General features: G+C 42.3%; 1 protein-coding gene across 1 annotated transcript in view; it reads right to left on the reverse strand.

Moving 5' to 3' along the window:
* Nucleotides 1–17,232, reverse strand: part of LOC134600390 (hydroperoxide isomerase ALOXE3-like) — a 177,741-nt gene that overhangs the window by 98,401 nt on the left and 62,108 nt on the right. The window contains exon 8 of the mRNA XM_063445013.1: nt 9,729–9,901. Within this exon, the coding sequence (XP_063301083.1) occupies nt 9,729–9,901 (173 nt within the window). The remainder of the gene's footprint in view (nt 1–9,728; nt 9,902–17,232) is intronic.

The raw sequence follows: 17,232 nt of genomic DNA on the forward strand, positions 1-17,232 counted from the left end.
GTATACCGTATATTACGCTGTAGTGATTCTGGCGACTATAGTTTCCCTTTAAGCTACAAAAGTCACATTATAAGTTTTGAAAACAGGCGCCCCCTAGCAAGGCTGGTGCAAGGAATTTTGCCACCCTAGGCAAAGCCTCATTTTGCCGCCCACCATTGCCCAACCCTAGACTCCGCACATTGACCCGGCCCCCTCACCCAGCCCAAATAATGAAAAAAAACTTAAAATGATGGGGAATGGTGATGGTGGGTGTAACGGATCAACTGCACCACGACTGGGTACCTGGGCTGTGCAGCCGGTCTATTTCCAATAGTTCAAATACTGTTCAAATTTAGCGAATGAACTGGTAAATGGCCAAAGTCTATGTGTGTCCCTGGTTTGTGTGTAAATGTACCGAACGCCACTGCGTTCGTATGAAAAGAGACAAATTGCTGGAAGTCTGAAAGTCCCAGCAATGTTCGTGTGGAATAGTGTCCGAAAACAGTTCCATGCATTCGACGACAAAACACTGCTGGCTGTTCGACAGTATAAGATGGCTGCCGCCACGTGTTCGTTCATATGAACGACGACCACCCAAGTGGTCCGTCTGTTCAGCAGTTTGTTCGGTAAACGAACACCATTAGCACAATCCATTCGGCAAGCCCCATTCACTGAACCATTGCAGGGAAAAGGCACGAACAAAAGCCTTTCCCCAGTCCTGAACCAGAGACTAATACAGGGGCCATAATCACAAGGCAAAAGGCTGGCCATTAGTCCTCTCCAAAAACTAGTGGCAAAGTTGCTTTTGTCACAGTGGGGAATGGAGCTAGTAAGGTGATGGTGGGGAATGTTGCTAGTAAGTTGGGAAGTGGGACTTGTAGGGTGGTGGTGGGGTATGGGGCTTGTAAGGTGGTGGTGAGGTTATTAAAGTGGGTGGAGGGTCTAGTAAGGTGGGGTCTGGGTCTAGTAAAGTGGTGATGGAGAATGGGACTAATAAGGTGGTGGTGGGAAGTGGGGCTAGTATTGTTGGGCTAGTATTGTGGGGAGTGGGGCTTGTAAGGTGGCGATGGGGAATGGGGCTTGTGAGGTGGTGGTGGGGCTATTAATGGGTGTGGGTCTAGTAAGGTGGGTAGTTGGGCTTGTAAAGTGGTGACGGGGATTGGGACTAATGTGGTGGTGGGGAGTGGGGCTAATAATGTGGGGAATGGGACTTGTAAGGTGGTGATGGGGAATGGGACTAGTAATTTAGGGTGTGGTATTTCTAGGGTGGAAGCTAGTAATGTGGGTGGTGGGTCTAGTAAGGTGGGGAGTGGGGGCTAGTAATGTGGGTGGTGGGTCTAGTAAGGTGGGGAGTGGGGGCTAGTAATGTGGGTGGTGGAGATAGTAAGGTGGGGTGTGGGGCTTGTAAAGTGGGGAGTGGGGCTTGTAAAGTGGGGGCTAGTAATGTTGGGAGTGGGGGCTAGTAATGTGGGTGGTGGGGATAGTAAGGTGGGGAGTGGGGCTTGTAAAGTGGTGGGGTGGGAAATACGTCTAGTAAGGTGGAGAGTGGGGCTAATAAGGTGGTGGTGGGGAGTGGGGCTAGTAAGGTGGTGGTGGGGAGTGGGGCTAGTAAGGTGGTGGTGGGGAGTGGGGCTAGTAAAATAGAAATAAATTGGTCAAGCACTCACTTTGTTGAGAACATAATTCAGGGGCGCCTGCTTAGTGCATGGACTTTAATGCTTCTTCGAAGCTTTCGCTGTCACACTGTTGGAGCACCGCCCGCACTCAACGTCCTTTGCTCCAGTTAGAGATCCTTCCATGGCTTCAGGGAAGATCGTGAAGGCAGAACACAGCGATGTGACAATGGTACGTGCACTGCGCTTCATCAGGCTCCCCCTCCACATCAAGTAGTGCCTTGGCTGCAAGAATTATTATTCCTGCGTGGCACTTGCTGAATGGCACTTCTCCGCACCTCTCTCTCTTCAGTGTCGCGTGCCTCTGCCGCACTTGTAGAAGTGTGCGCACAGCAGCACGAGCAAATGTGCGCTGGCTCCTAATTTGTCTGTAGGTGGCGCCATCCCTGCCTCCTAGTGGTCAGGTTCCTCTAGGCAGCTACGTACTCTGCCTAATAGGAAACTGAGCTGCCATATAATTTAGTCTTACAGTGCTGAAGGTTTATTACTAATACTAATTAATTACTAATTGCTAGCAGCCAATGGGCAAACAGTTTAGATTTGTTTTAAATCCGGGCCTGGAATTTAAGCCTTTAAATCTGCATATCAGTCATCCGTCTGGTTAAATCAGGACCAAATTAAAGCAGTTAGGTTCATGAATTGCAAAATCTAGACATTGTGAAAGTGTCTGGATTTTGAAGTCCGACTAGCCCCGTATGCAGCTGGATGGTTTTGTCCATTCAAACTTTTTGCAAAATTGACAATGGGAGCCGCATTCAATCTTAGCAGCCAGCCAGAGCTCTGGAGCAGGACCATCAATCCAACAAAAGATAAGGCAACACAAGAAATTCTCCACTCAAGGTGTTAAAGCCGCAGGCTGTTTTAACCCCTTAAGGACCAAACTTCTGGAATAAAATGGAATAATGACGTGTCACACACGTCATGTGTCCTTAAGGGGTTAATAGAACAGAAAAAGGAGCAGCAATGTTTCAACCTGCCAAAACGTCTTTGTCAAGCTAGTACTTTTTGGACCATTTGGACTTTAGTAAAAAGCCCTCTAAGTCTAGTGTAGCATTGCCATACTGTATTCATGTTGGGAATCTATGACCCAATGGCCAGCCCTGTCCCAGCTTGATCGATGACTAAAGGCGGCTGTTGAAGACCCATGATCATATTTGTCTTTTATGAAGATCCAATCTGAATGATAAAGGACAACTTATACATCTCTGCTAGGAGAGCTAAGCCAGTCTAATGGTGGTGATAGTGATGCAGAATTATTAAAAACCTTTATTGATCCTGTATTGAATTTTTGTACTAACTCCATATTAACTACATTACATGACAGATTTTCCTAACAGCATTTAGAATATTGAATAGAGAATGTATTTTCTAGAAGGACATGACTAACACCGGAATGATCAAGTTCCTGTAATATGAAACAAAGTATACTATAGCTAGGCCATGAGAAACCGCTCGTATGAAATGTTCTTTCATAAAAAAGACCCAGAGTCTGACATCACTAACTACCCAAAATGACGCCCAAGCCCCCCCTTCCCACCGAGTAAACCTCGTGCTGGGTAAGATGGCGCTTGAGCCATCTGTCCACACCCGTGTCCAGAATGACGCCCCCTCCCGGTGGGAGGACACCTAGCCAGCCACTTAGTACTTGAGCCAATTAATAATATTGATGGGTGGACATTGACATAACCACTTAACACCTAATCCAATTAATGATGTTTATTTGTTGTTATCTTGATATTCAATGATGATGCAATTTCGCTCTTATAAGGGTCTGCGAGCCCGCTTTTTAACCAGATGCCATTACATTTTCTCGAAGTGCTTTTAACCTGAACTCCGTGTGTCAGTGTGAATTTACTTCTGCGTATACGCAATTTAATCATCTCAGATTTGGACAGGAACAGATAGACATTTAAACATATTTGTTTATTTAAAATAATCTATATCAATAGTCTAGCAGTTGCATGGTTCGGTCCCTCTTAGCAGTTGCCTCTAGTGCAGACTGTCTCTGGGCATAACTTATCTGTGTCAGCAGGCCCGGACTGGCCATCAGGCATACCGGGCATATGCCCGGTGGGCCGCGATGGCTGTGGGGCCGAGGCTGGCAGGGGAGATCACAGGATCTCCCCTGCCAGCCCATGCAGGGCCAGCGCGCTACCCGAGCACCGGCCTGCTCTGTGCCTCCATGGGCTGGTGGGGAGATCAAAGATCTCCCTCACCGGCCCAGAGGCAGTAACAGGCAGCCGCCGGCAGGAGAGGGTGTGAGGGAGGGAGGCAGGAGAGAGGACCGGCGGAGCTCTAGCCAGCAGCTCCGCCGGGTCCTCTCGCGAGGTCTGAGCGCTACCGCGGTTATCGCGGCAACGCTCAGATCTCGCGAGAGTGAACTCTAGCCTACAGGCTAAAGTTCACTCTCACCACTGGACCACCAGGGAAGGATAACAGCACGGCACACCCCCACCCCCAAGGCAGAACGGACCCCCCCTCCACCCAGGCAGAACGGATCCCCCCCTCCTTCTAGGCTAAAGGTAAGAAGGGAGAAGGGGGGATATAACTTTTTTTTTTTATTAATAAAAAAATACATTTCAATTTAAATGAAATATAGATTCACACTCACATACACAGCACCCCCAGACACACAGCACCCCCGACACACACAGCACACCCAGACACACACAGCACCCCCAAACACACACAGCACCCCCCAAACACACACAGCACCCCGAACACACACAGCACCCCCAAACACACACAGCACCCCAAACACACACAGCACCCTCAGACACACACAGCACCCCCAGACACACACAGCACCCCCAGACACACACAGCACCCAGACACACACAGCACCCAGACACACACAGCACCCTCAGACACACACAGCACCCTCAGACACACACAGCACCCAGACACACACAGCACCCTCAGACACACACAGCACCCAGACACACACAGCACCCTCAGACACACACAGCACCCTCAGACACACACAGCACCCTCAGACACACACAGCACCCTCAGACACACACAGCACCCAGACACACACAGCACCCTCAGACACACACAGCACCCAGACACACAAAGCACCCTCAGACACACACAGCACCCAAACACACACAGCACCCTCAGACACACACAGCACCCTCAGACACACACAGCACCCTCAAACACACAGCACCCAAACACACACAGCACCCTCAGACACAGAAACAGCACCCACAGACACACACACAGCACCCTCGCTCACACATATACATACATATATATCTCTCTCTCTCTATATATATACATATATAATAACCCTCAGTGAGTTAACAGATAAAGAAAATTAGAAACCTGGAATGTGACGGCACATAAAAACACCCTCACACACAGCACCCCTGTTACATACACACACACACTGCACCCCTCACACATACAATACGTCCAAATATATATATATATTATATATACACACACACACACACACTACAGCACCCCTCACACTGCACCACTACACACATTACGCTCCAGATACACGCTAGATCCCTTACCCTATATGCACTCGTAATCCTCTACACACACACACACACACACACACAATCTCCTATACACTCTCTGGGTCCTATACACAGTAGATATCCTACACACACACTGCACCACCTACACACACTACATTCCTTGTCAGCAAACACATACAACATTCTCTAAACACACCCTCTCTACAACCCCTACACACACTACGTCACCTATACACACACACTACAGCCCGTATGCACACACTCGCTACATCCCCTATAACACTATGCCCCCTATACACACACTCTCTACAGCGCCTAGCCACACATATTACACCACAAACACAAATTAAATTGACCTTTTTACACAATACCACACCACACTCTACACAAACGCAATCCCACAAGCAGGCTCCAAACATATGCACCATGCACTTTCCTGGCCCTTTTGTCCTCTGGTATCCCACTTATGGAGACACCAGAGACAATTTAAAAGCAAACACAGCGCAAGCATGTTATTAAATTTGCTTGCGCTGTGCAGAACAAATTCAGGGCCTTTTTCAATGCCAGAGCTCTTCAGCGGGGCTCTGCGCATTGAACTAACATGCTCACTTTGAGAGGGGGCGTGCTTGTCATTAGTGATGACAAAACACACCCTCTCTGGCCCCGCCCCCTTCTTAGGGGGCCGCTCTGATTGAAAAATGCCCGGGCCTAATTTTTTTCCCAGTCCGGCCCTGTGTGTCAGGTGAAAGGCCCACGGATAGGTCCCAGTGCACTTGAGGGTAAATGGGAGCTGAGCTGCACTGACACTGCAGCTGAGTGTCCAGTCATGGCCAACCACCAGATCATCAGAATAAATTGACAATGTTGACCTGCAGAGTTCTTGGACTGAGTTTCAAGACCTGATTACATTTACAAACAATATACATTTCTTTATTTCCTCTGCTTACATACACTAGGTAGTGATTCCGTCTTTTTTGCTGCTGATTATGAGGGCAGGATGCACTGATTTATTTATTTATTTATTATTGCCATTTATATAGCGCCAACAGATTCCGTAGCGCTTTACAATATTATGAGAGGGGGATTTAACTATAAATAGGACAATTACAAATAAACTTAAAGGAACAATAGGTTGAAGAGGACCCTGCTCAAACGAGCTTACATTCTATAGGAGGTGGGGTGTAAAACACATTAGGACAGAAATTTACAATCAAATAAGGTGGGCTGCCCTTTAGGAGAGGGCAAGAGACAGGTATGTGAGCAAAGGGTTAGTCTTGGAGGCCATAAGCTTTCCTAAAGAGATGGGTTTTAAGGCACTTCTTAAAAGATGCAAGACTAGGGGAGAGTCTGATGGCGGTAGGCAGGCTATTCCATAGGAAGGGAGCCGCCCGTGAGAAGTCCTGCAAGCGCGAGTTGGCCGTACGAGTGCGGACAACGGACAGGAGGTGGTCACGGGCAGAGCGGAGAGACCGAGAAGGGACATACCTATGGATCTGTGAGGAGATATAAGAGGGGCTAGAGTTGTTCAGTGCTTTATAGGTGTGAGTTAGTACCTTGAATTGACTCCTATAGCATACAGGAAGCCAATGTAAGGACTGGCAGAGGGGTGAGGTGTGAGAGAAATGACTAGAGAGGAAAATCAGTCTAGCAGCAGCATTCATTACAGACTGTAAGGGTGCAGTACGGCTATTGGGAAGACCAATCAGGAGAGGGTTACAATAATCCATGCGGGAAATTACTAGAGCATGGACAAGCTCCTTGGTAGTATCTGGTGCAAGAAAGGGGCGGATGCGGGCTATGTTTTTAAGATGGAATCTACAGGATTTGGCAACATGCTGGATGTGAGGCACAAAGGTGAGACCAGAGTCAAGTATGACGCCAAGACAGCGCGCTTGCAAGGATGGACTGATGTTGGTACCACAAACTTGGAGGGAGAGGGAAAGAGGAGGATCAGTATTAGGAGGAGGAAAGACAAGGAACTCAGTTTTAGAGAGATTGAGTTTCAGAAAGCGGGAGGACATCCAGTCAGAGATGGAAGAAAGGCAAGCAGTGACACGTTGCAGGACGGCAGGGGAGAGGTCCGGGGAGGAGAGATATAGCTGGGTGTCATCAGCGTACAGGTGGTAGTGAAATCCAAAAGAGGTAATAAGTTTGCCAAGAGAGGCAGTATAAAGAGAAAATAGGAGGGGACCAAGGACGGAGCCTTGGGGAACTCCAACCGAGACAGGGCAAGGGGAGGAGGTATCATTAGAAAAAGAGACACTGAATGAGCGTTGGGAGAGATAAGAGGAAAACCACGAGACGACAGAGTCACAGAGACCAAGCGATTGAAGAGTTTGAAGAAGGAGAACATGATCAACGGTGTCAAAGGCCGCTGAGAGGTCAAGAAGAATTAGTATGGAGTAGTGGCCTTTGGATTTAGCTGCGATTAGGTCGTTAGTAACTTTGATAAGGGCAGTCTCTGTAGAGTGGAGAGGGCGGAAGCCAGATTGAAGGGGGTCAAGGAGAGAGTTGGAATTGAGGAAATGAGACACACAGGTAAAGACAAGTCTTTCCAGAAGCTTTGAGGAAAAAGGGAGCAGAGATATGGGACGGTAGTTAGAGGGGGTGGATGGGTCGAGGGATGGTTTTTTTAGTATAGGTACTACAGTGGCATGTTTAAGGTCAGCAGGGATGATGCCAGAAGAGAGCGAGCAGTTGAAGATGTGTGTTAGAGAAGGCACGAGACAAGTGGAGAGAGATCTAACAAGGTGAGATGGGACAGGATCGAGCGGGCAAGTGGTGGGGTGAGAGGAGCAAAGAAGAGCAGCCACCTCTTGGTCAGTAGCTGGGGAGAATATCTGAAGGGTAGGAAAGGCATGATCTATGTGTGATTGAGAAACAGAAAGGCAAGGAGGGGAGAATTCTTTCCTTAGCTGTTCAATCTTGTCAGTGAAGTAACATGCAAAGTTATCAGCAGTAAGGTTAGTTTTGGGGGTGGCCACAGCAGGGCGAAGAAGAGAATTAAAGGTGTGAAAGAGACGCCTGGGGTTGCAGGAACATGAACTAATGAGAGCGGAAAAATAGGACTGTTTGGCAAGGGCAAGGGCTGCACTGTATGAACACAATATGAATCTATAATGGAGAAAGTCTGCCTGGGTGCGGGACTTCCTCCAGGAGCGTTCAGCACAACGGGAGCATCTTTGCAGGTAGCGCGTTGATTTAGTATGCCATGGTTGGGGGCGGGTCCTCCTCGAGGTGCTTGTTTGGAGTGGTGCTGCAGTGTTCAAGGCAGATGTAAGAGTAGAATTATATATGGAGATGGCCCGTGAAGGACAGGAGAGGGAAGGGATGGACAGCAGTTGAGAATCAATGTCAGCTGACAACTGTTGGAGATCAAGAGAATTAAGGTCCCTCCTGAGTTGAGGGGGGTTAGGCTGAGGTTTTTGGGTGAGGGGGTATGTGAGAGCAAATGATAAGAGGTGGTGATCAGAGAGTGGATATGGAGTGTTGCAGATATTAGATACTGTACATGCATAAGTGAAGATTAGGTCAAGGGTATTGCCAGCTACATGGGTGGGAGAATTTGCCCACTGCGATAGCCCGAGGGAGGAAGTAATTGAAAGTAGTTTAGTGGCTGCAGAGGTCAAAGGTGGGTTTATAGGAATATTGAAGTCCCCGAGAATTAGGGATGGAATGTTAGAAGAGAGGAAATAGGGTAGCCAGGCAGCAAAGTGGTCAAGGAAGAGAAGAGGGGAACCAGGGGGACGGTAAATAACAGCAATGTTAGCAGAGAAGGGTTTGAAAAGGCGAATTGAGTGTATTTCAAATGACGGGAAAGAGAGAGAAGGGGGGGTGGGAAGAGGTTTAAAAGAGCAGTGAGGGGAGAGGAGAAACCCAACACCACCACCTTTACATTCAGAGTTTCTTGGGTTGTGGGTAAGTTGGAGACCACCGAAGGACAAAGATGCAGGGGTGGAAGTGTCAGAGGGGGAGAGCCAGGTTTCTGTTATGGCTAGTAAATCTATAGAACGAGAGATGAAGAAGTCATGGACAGCAGTGGATTTAGTTATATTGCAAACAGAGCGTGCGTTCCAGAGGGCAGTATTGAAGGAGGATTTAGAGGAACATGAGATGGGTATGAGATTAGTATGTGCTGAGTTTGTTGCGAGGGGGCCGGGGTTAGGAGAGACATCACCAGCAGCTAGGAGCAGAAGGATAGAAAGGAAGTGAAGGTGGGAGTAGGATTTGAAAGTTTTGTAGGAGGGTATGTATGTAGAGGATTTGGGAGGAGTTGGTGGAGATAGGCTGGAAAGGTATGTGTAGAGTGCATGGGATGAATAGAGAGGAGAGGGGAGTAAGGTGGAAGTAATAATTATGGTGTTGCTAGGAACAGGTGAGTGAAAGGATAGAGATATTTTAGTGATGAGAGAAGTTAGTGTTAAAGTGAAAAATAGAAGGGAGAACATTAGAAAAAATGTGTATTATATAGATATGTAGATCATATATACAAACACACAAATATCAATGAGTGATTAAACCAATGTAAGGATGCAGTGTGTGCCCACAATAATGTAGTTGCCTATTTATGATCTGCACTAACCTGTAATTCTGTCCTGAGGTTGGTGGACAGTCCAAGAGATGGAGCCACCATTTCATCATCCACTGGGAAATTGTCAGGGATTTTAATGCATTTTTGGATTATTACAGGATTTACTCCATTCAGATATTGGTAACCAAAGAAAGTGTCCTCTTTCCACAGCTCTGATACCAGATCTAGGGAGGATAAAAGGGTAAAAGGTTCCTAGCAGCTTAGATACAGAAAACGTAATAATGTATGAAAGTGTCGTTAACAAATGTTCCCCAGTCCTTCAGTTCCACGTACAATATATTATTCCCATACTTCTTACCATCAGTTCTCCATACAAGGTCTTATTCCTATACTTCTTACTATCAGTTCTACATACAAGGTATTTGTAACGGAGCTTCCTGTACCCCGGTTGGGTACCTCCACCGACGGTTGCTCCTAGTGCTCACCGAGGAATCCGAGCACTCCGCCAGACACTATAAGCACTGCAGTCCCCACAACCGGTGCAGCTTGGTTGGGGTCTAGCGGTCTCCTACCCACCCTAGACCTATGACAAGGCTCCAGGTTCCAGTGGGTGAACCTCTCTTCCTCCAGAGAATCCCATGCTCTTACAATAGCTCAGAGAATCCAAGGGAGTATAATGATTATAGCAATCCCTTGTAGTGATATAGCTGTCCCTCCACACAAGAGACAAGGCTCAAATTAAGGGTGAAGAGGAACTCGATTTTAATGGAGCCACACTGGCCTTTTATGCAAGTTTGGGCACAGGGACACAAAGTTAACAAACCAATAAAAACAGAGTTTTACGGTGAGACACTCCCATACAATATACACAATCCTTCCCCTCTGCCTGGGAGATAATTAAGGAAGATAATGCATTAACTTAATTATCTCCAGGCAGAATTTTTTTTTTTTTTTATAAATTCACATAAGTACACAAAACACAACATATCCTTATAAATGGTACACCCTGATAGCCCTGATCTGGGTGAACATTATATCCAAAAACCACCCTGATCAGATCAGCGGTTCAGAAATGTTATGGAAGTCCTAGTTTTGCCCAGGCGCAGGCATGGTCCAATCCCCAAAACAGTTCCATAGAATCGCGGCTAAGTGCCGCTGGAGGACCGACCGGGAACCACAAGGTTTTCATGCCGAAAATAAAGTAAAAAAGAGAACGAATAGAGCCAAATCAGATATACTGAAGGGATGGAGGATAACCCCAAGTATAAAGTAAAGAGGCAAAAGATAGTGTATCTAAGAGATGATGCAAAATTTATGCACCAATAGAATGTCTACATATATACAGGACAGACTATCCGACAAGGTAAATCTACTGAATAAAATAGAAAATAATAAAATGTTATTAAACACTTGATAATAATAATAATAAAAAAAACAAAACAGTGCTAAGTGTATATACCAAAAGTGAATCTAAGAATAGGTGCTAAACGGACCTGTAATCAATACGAATAGTCTAGATATTATGAGAACAAAAATATCAACATGGATAGATGTGGTCCATGAAGCCCTATGTGGAAACTGCTCCTGTTAGTTATTGATTGTAAATGGACATAAAAGAAAAAAGTCTGATATAGACTATAATTGTTAAGTCTTAATAGTCTTAGGCAGAAAATATCGATGTGGTGACTAAGAGATCGGTAATCTATTCAATAGTCTGTCCCAGCTCCCATTCGTTGGATAATGACGATTTCCAAATGATAACAGTAAAGTGCTCATCAATTAAACTAGTCCATTTAGTAGTGTATAAGGGCTGCTGAATTATTCAATTCAAATGAACATCATATCAAAAGTTATAATTTTTCAACGGAGGCAATTAAGCACTAGGTAGAGGAAATATCGATAGTCTATTAAATAGTCTGCCTTTAATACCGCCCATAACAATTGTGCCGATATTAAAGTTATGTTTGAGTTATAGCAACGAAAAATACTCGATATAACTCATGTGAAGCAAGAGAAATAGAGTAAAACATTGCGGGCATATTGCAAGTATAATGTTAATGATGCTTGCTATAAATCAAAAAAGGCATTTTCATTTAGTCACTGAATGCCTAATGGATACTAAATATTGAAATGTCAAACTGGACGGAAAACTAACAATAAAGCAGATCCTAAAATAAATCAAATAGTGCTGAAAAGATATATATTGAAACAATAGAATAAAAAAGGGGGGGAAAAAAATCTCAGACAAGCGTGCTACTAAGTATATCATCCAAAGTAGCACACCGTACACCCCTTTTAGCTACTAGCGAGGATAGGGATCAAACCTTCGAGGGCACCTATCTCCAACCCCCCTAATAGCTAACCGCTAAGAAAAATAGCGAATAGATGATAGATCAAATAAAATAAAATGTGCTACACTAAAGGTCCACAAGCATAGCACACCGCAAGCCCCTGACGCGCGCGTTTCGCCCAACCTAGCTCATAATATCTAGACTATTCGTATTACTGATTACAGGTCCGTTTACCACCTATTCTTAGATTCACTTTTGGTGTATACACTTAGCACTGTTTTGGGTTTTTTATTATTATTATTATAAAGTGTTTAATAAAATGTTATTATTTTCTATTTTATTCAGTAGATTTGTCGGATAGTCTGTCCTGTATATATGTAGACATTCTATTGGTGCATAAATTTTGCATCATCTCTTAGATACACTATCTTTTGCCTCATGCCGAAAATAGTTCCAGGGCATTCGCGGCTAAGTCCCCCTGAAGTCTGTTTGTGGTTTTGGTCCATGCAAACAAGATGGCTGCCACCACGTGTTCAAATGTCGAATGGCAGCCACTTCGACTGTTCGGGAGTTTGAAGTGCCACTTTGAAAGTTCAAACTGTGGCCATAAAAATCCAAAAAGGCCTGAACAGTGATTTAAACCAAGTATTATCACAGGGGCCATAGTCACAGGGTAGGAGGCTGACAAGCAGGCCCCTCCAAAACCCGGTGGCGAAGTTGCTTTCGTCACAGTCTTATTCCTATACTTCGTACTATCAGTTCTCCATACAAGGTCTTATTCCTATACTTCTTACTATCAGTTCTACATACAAGGTCTTATTCCTTTACTTCTTACTATCAGTTCTACATACAAGGTCTTATTCCTATACTTCGTACTATCAGTTCTACATACAAGGTCTTATTCCTATACTTCGTACTATCAGTTCTCCATACAAGGTCTTATTCCTATACTTCGTACTATCAGTTCTACAAACAAGGTCTTATTCCTATACTTCGTACTATCAGTTCTCCATACAAGGTCTTATTCCTATACTTCTTACTATCAGTTCTACATACAAGGTCTTATTCCTATACTTCTTACTATCAGTTCTACATACAAGGTCTTATTCCTATACTTCTTACTATCAGTTCTACATACAAGGTCTTATTCCTTTACTTCTTACTATCAGTTCTACATACACGGTCTTATTCCTTTACTTCTTACTATCAGTTCTACACACAAGGTCTTATTCCTATAATTCTTACTATCAGTTCTACATACAAGGTCTTATTCCTATACTTCTTACTATCAGTTCTACATACAAGGTCTTATTCCTTTACTTCTTACTATCAGTTCTACACACAAGGTATTATTCCTATACTTCTTACTATCAGTTCTACATACAAGGTCTTATTCCTATACTTCGTACTATCAGTTCTCCATACAAGGTCTTATTCCTATACTTCGTACTATCAGTTCTACATACAAGGTCTTATTCCTATACTTCGTACTATCAGTTCTCCATACAAGGTCTTATTCCTATACTTCTTACTATCAGTTCTACATACAAGGTCTTATTCCTTTACTTCTTACTATCAGTTCTACATACAAGGTCTTATTCCAATACTTCGTACTATCAGTTCTACATACAAGGTCTTATTCCTATACTTCTTACTATCAGTTCTACATACAAGGTCTTATTCCTTTACTTCTTACTATCAGTTCTACATACAAGGTCTTATTCCTATACTTCGTACTATCAGTTCTACATACAAGGTCTTATTCCTATACTTCGTACTATCAGTTCTCCATGCAAGGTCTTATTCCTATACTTCGTACTATCAGTTCTACATACAAGGTCTTATTCCTATACTTCGTACTATCAGTTCTCCATACAAGGTCTTATTCCTATACTTCTTACTATCAGTTCTACATACAAGGTCTTATTCCTATACTTCTTACTATCAGTTCTACATACAAGGTCTTATTCCTATACTTCTTACTATCAGTTCTACATACAAGGTCTTATTCCTTTACTTCTTACTATCAGTTCTACATACAAGGTCTTATTCCTATACTTCTTACTATCAGTTCTACATACAAGGTCTTATTCCTTTACTTCTTACTATCAGTTCTACATACAAGGTCTTATTCCTTTACTTCTTACTATCAGTTCTACACACAAGGTCTTATTCCTATAATTCTTACTATCAGTTCTACATACAAGGTCTTATTCCTATACTTCTTACTATCAGTTCTACATACAAGGTCTTATTCCTTTACTTCTTACTATCAGTTCTACATACAAGGTCTTATTCCTTTACTTCTTACTATCAGTTCTACACACAAGGTATTATTCCTATACTTCTTACTATCAGTTCTACATACAAGGTCTTATTCCTCTACTTCGTACTATCAGTTCTCCATACAAGGTCTTATTCCTATACTTCTTACTATCAGTTCTACATACAAGGTCTTATTCCTTTACTTCGTACTATCAGTTCTACATACAAGGTCTTATTCCTATACTTCGTACTATCAGTTCTCCATACAAGGTCTTATTCCTATACTTCGTACTATCAGTTCTCCATACAAGGTCTTATTCCTATACTTCGTACTATCAGTTCTCCATACAAGGTCTTATTCCTATACTTCGTACTATCAGTTCTCCATACAAGGTCTTATTCCTATACTTCTTACTATCAGTTCTACATACAAGGTCTTATTCCTATACTTCTTACTATCAGTTCTACATACAAGGTCTTATTCCTATACTTCTTACTATCAGTTCTACATACAAGGTCTTATTCCTTTACTTCTTACTATCAGTTCTACATACAAGGTCTTATTCCTTTACTTCTTACTATCAGTTCTACACACAAGGTCTTATTCCTATAATTCTTACTATCAGTTCTACATACAAGGTCTTATTCCTATACTTCTTACTATCAGTTCTACATACAAGGTCTTATTCCTATACTTCTTACTATCAGTTCTACATACAAGGTCTTATTCCTTTACTTCTTACTATCAGTTCTACACACAAGGTATTATTCCTATACTTCTTACTATCAGTTCTACATACAAGGTCTTATTCCTATACTTCGTACTATCAGTTCTCCATACAAGGTCTTATTCCTATACTTCGTACTATCAGTTCTCCATACAAGGTCTTATTCCTATACTTCGTACTATCAGTTCTCCATACAAGGTCTTATTCCTATACTTCGTACTATCAGTTCTACATACAAGGTCTTATTCCTATACTTCGTACTATCAGTTCTCCATACAAGGTCTTATTCCTATACTTCTTACTATCAGTTCTACATACAAGGTCTTATTCCTTTACTTCTTACTATCAGTTCTACATACAAGGTCTTATTCCAATACTTCGTACTATCAGTTCTACATACAAGGTCTTATTCCTATACTTCGTACTATCAGTTCTCCATACAAGGTCTTATTCCTATACTTCTTACTATCAGTTCTACATACAAGGTCTTATTCCTATAATTCTCACTATCAGTTCTACATACAAGGTCTTATTCCTATAATTCTTACTATCAGTTCTACATACAAGGTCTTATTCCTATAATTCTCACTATCAGTTCTACATACAAGGTCTTATTCCTTTACTTCTTACTATCAGTTTTACACACAAGGTCTTATTCTTATACTTCTTACTATCAGTTCTACATACAAGGTCTTATTCCTATACTTCTTACTATCAGTTCTACATACAAGGTCTTATTCCTATACTTCTTACTATCAGTTCTACACACAAGGTCTTATTCCTTTACTTCTTACTATTAGTTCTACATACAAGGTCTTATTCCTATACTTCGTACTATCAGTTCTACATACAAGGTCTGATTCCTATACTTCTTACTATCAGTTCTACATACAAGGTCTTATTCCTTTACTTCTTACTATCAGTTCTACATACAAGGTCTTATTCCTTTACTTCTTACTATCAGTTCTACATACAAGGTCTTATTCCTTTACTTCTTACTATCAGTTCTACATACAATGTCTTATTCCTATATTTCTTACTATCAGTTCTACATACAAGGTCTTATTCCTATACTTCTTACTATCAGTTCTACATACAAGGTCTTATTCCTATACTTCTTACTATCAGTTCTACATACAAGGTCTTATTCCTATAATTCTTACTATTAGTTCTACATACAAGGTCTTATTCCTATACTTCTTACTATCAGTTCTACATACAAGGTCTTATTCCTTTACTTCTTACTATCAGTTCTACATACAAGGTCTTATTCCTATATTTCTTACTATCAGTTCTACATACAATGTCTTATTCCTATACTTCTTACTATCAGTTCTACATACAAGGTCTTATTCCTATACTTCTTACTATCAGTTCTACATACAAGGTCTTATTCCTTTACTTGTTACTATCAGTTCTACATACAAGGTCTTATTCCTATACTTCTTACTATCAGTTCTACATACAAGGTCTGATTCCTATACTTCTTACTATCAGTTCTACATACAAGGTCTTATTCCTTTACTTCTTACTATCAGTTCTACATACAATGTCTTATTCCTTTACTTCTTACTATCAGTTCTACATACAAGGTCTTATTCCTATACTTCTTACTATCAGTTCTACATACAAGGTCTTATTCCTATACTTCTTACTATCAGTTCTACATACAAGGTCTTATTCCTATACTTCTTACTATCAGTTCTACATACAAGGTCTTATTCCTATACTTCTTACTATCAGTTCTACATACAAGGTCTTATTCCTTTACTTCTTACTATCAGTTCTACATACAATGTCTTATTCCTATAATTCTTACTATCAGTTCTACATACAAGGTCTTATTCCTATATTTCTTACTATCAGTTCTACATACAAGGTCTTATTCCTTTACTTCTTACTATCAGTTCTACATACAAGGTCTTATTCCTTTACTTCTTACTATCAGTTCTACATACAAGGTCTTATTCCTATACTTCTTACTATCAGTTCTACATACAAGGTCTTATTCCTATATTTCTTACTATCAGTTCTACATACAAGGTCTTATTCCTATACTTCTTACTATCAGTTCTACATACAAGGTCTTATTCCTATATTTCTTACTATCAGTTCTACATACAAGGTATTATTCTTATACTTCGTACTATCAGTTCTACATACAAGGTCTTATTCCTATAATTCTTACTATCAGTTCTACATACAAGGTCTCATTCCTTTACTTCTTACTATCAGTTCTACACACAAGGTCTTATTCCTATACTTCGTACT

Source organism: Pelobates fuscus, chromosome 1 (genome assembly GCF_036172605.1).
Source record: "Pelobates fuscus isolate aPelFus1 chromosome 1, aPelFus1.pri, whole genome shotgun sequence".
Classification (NCBI taxonomy): Eukaryota; Metazoa; Chordata; class Amphibia; order Anura; family Pelobatidae; genus Pelobates; species Pelobates fuscus.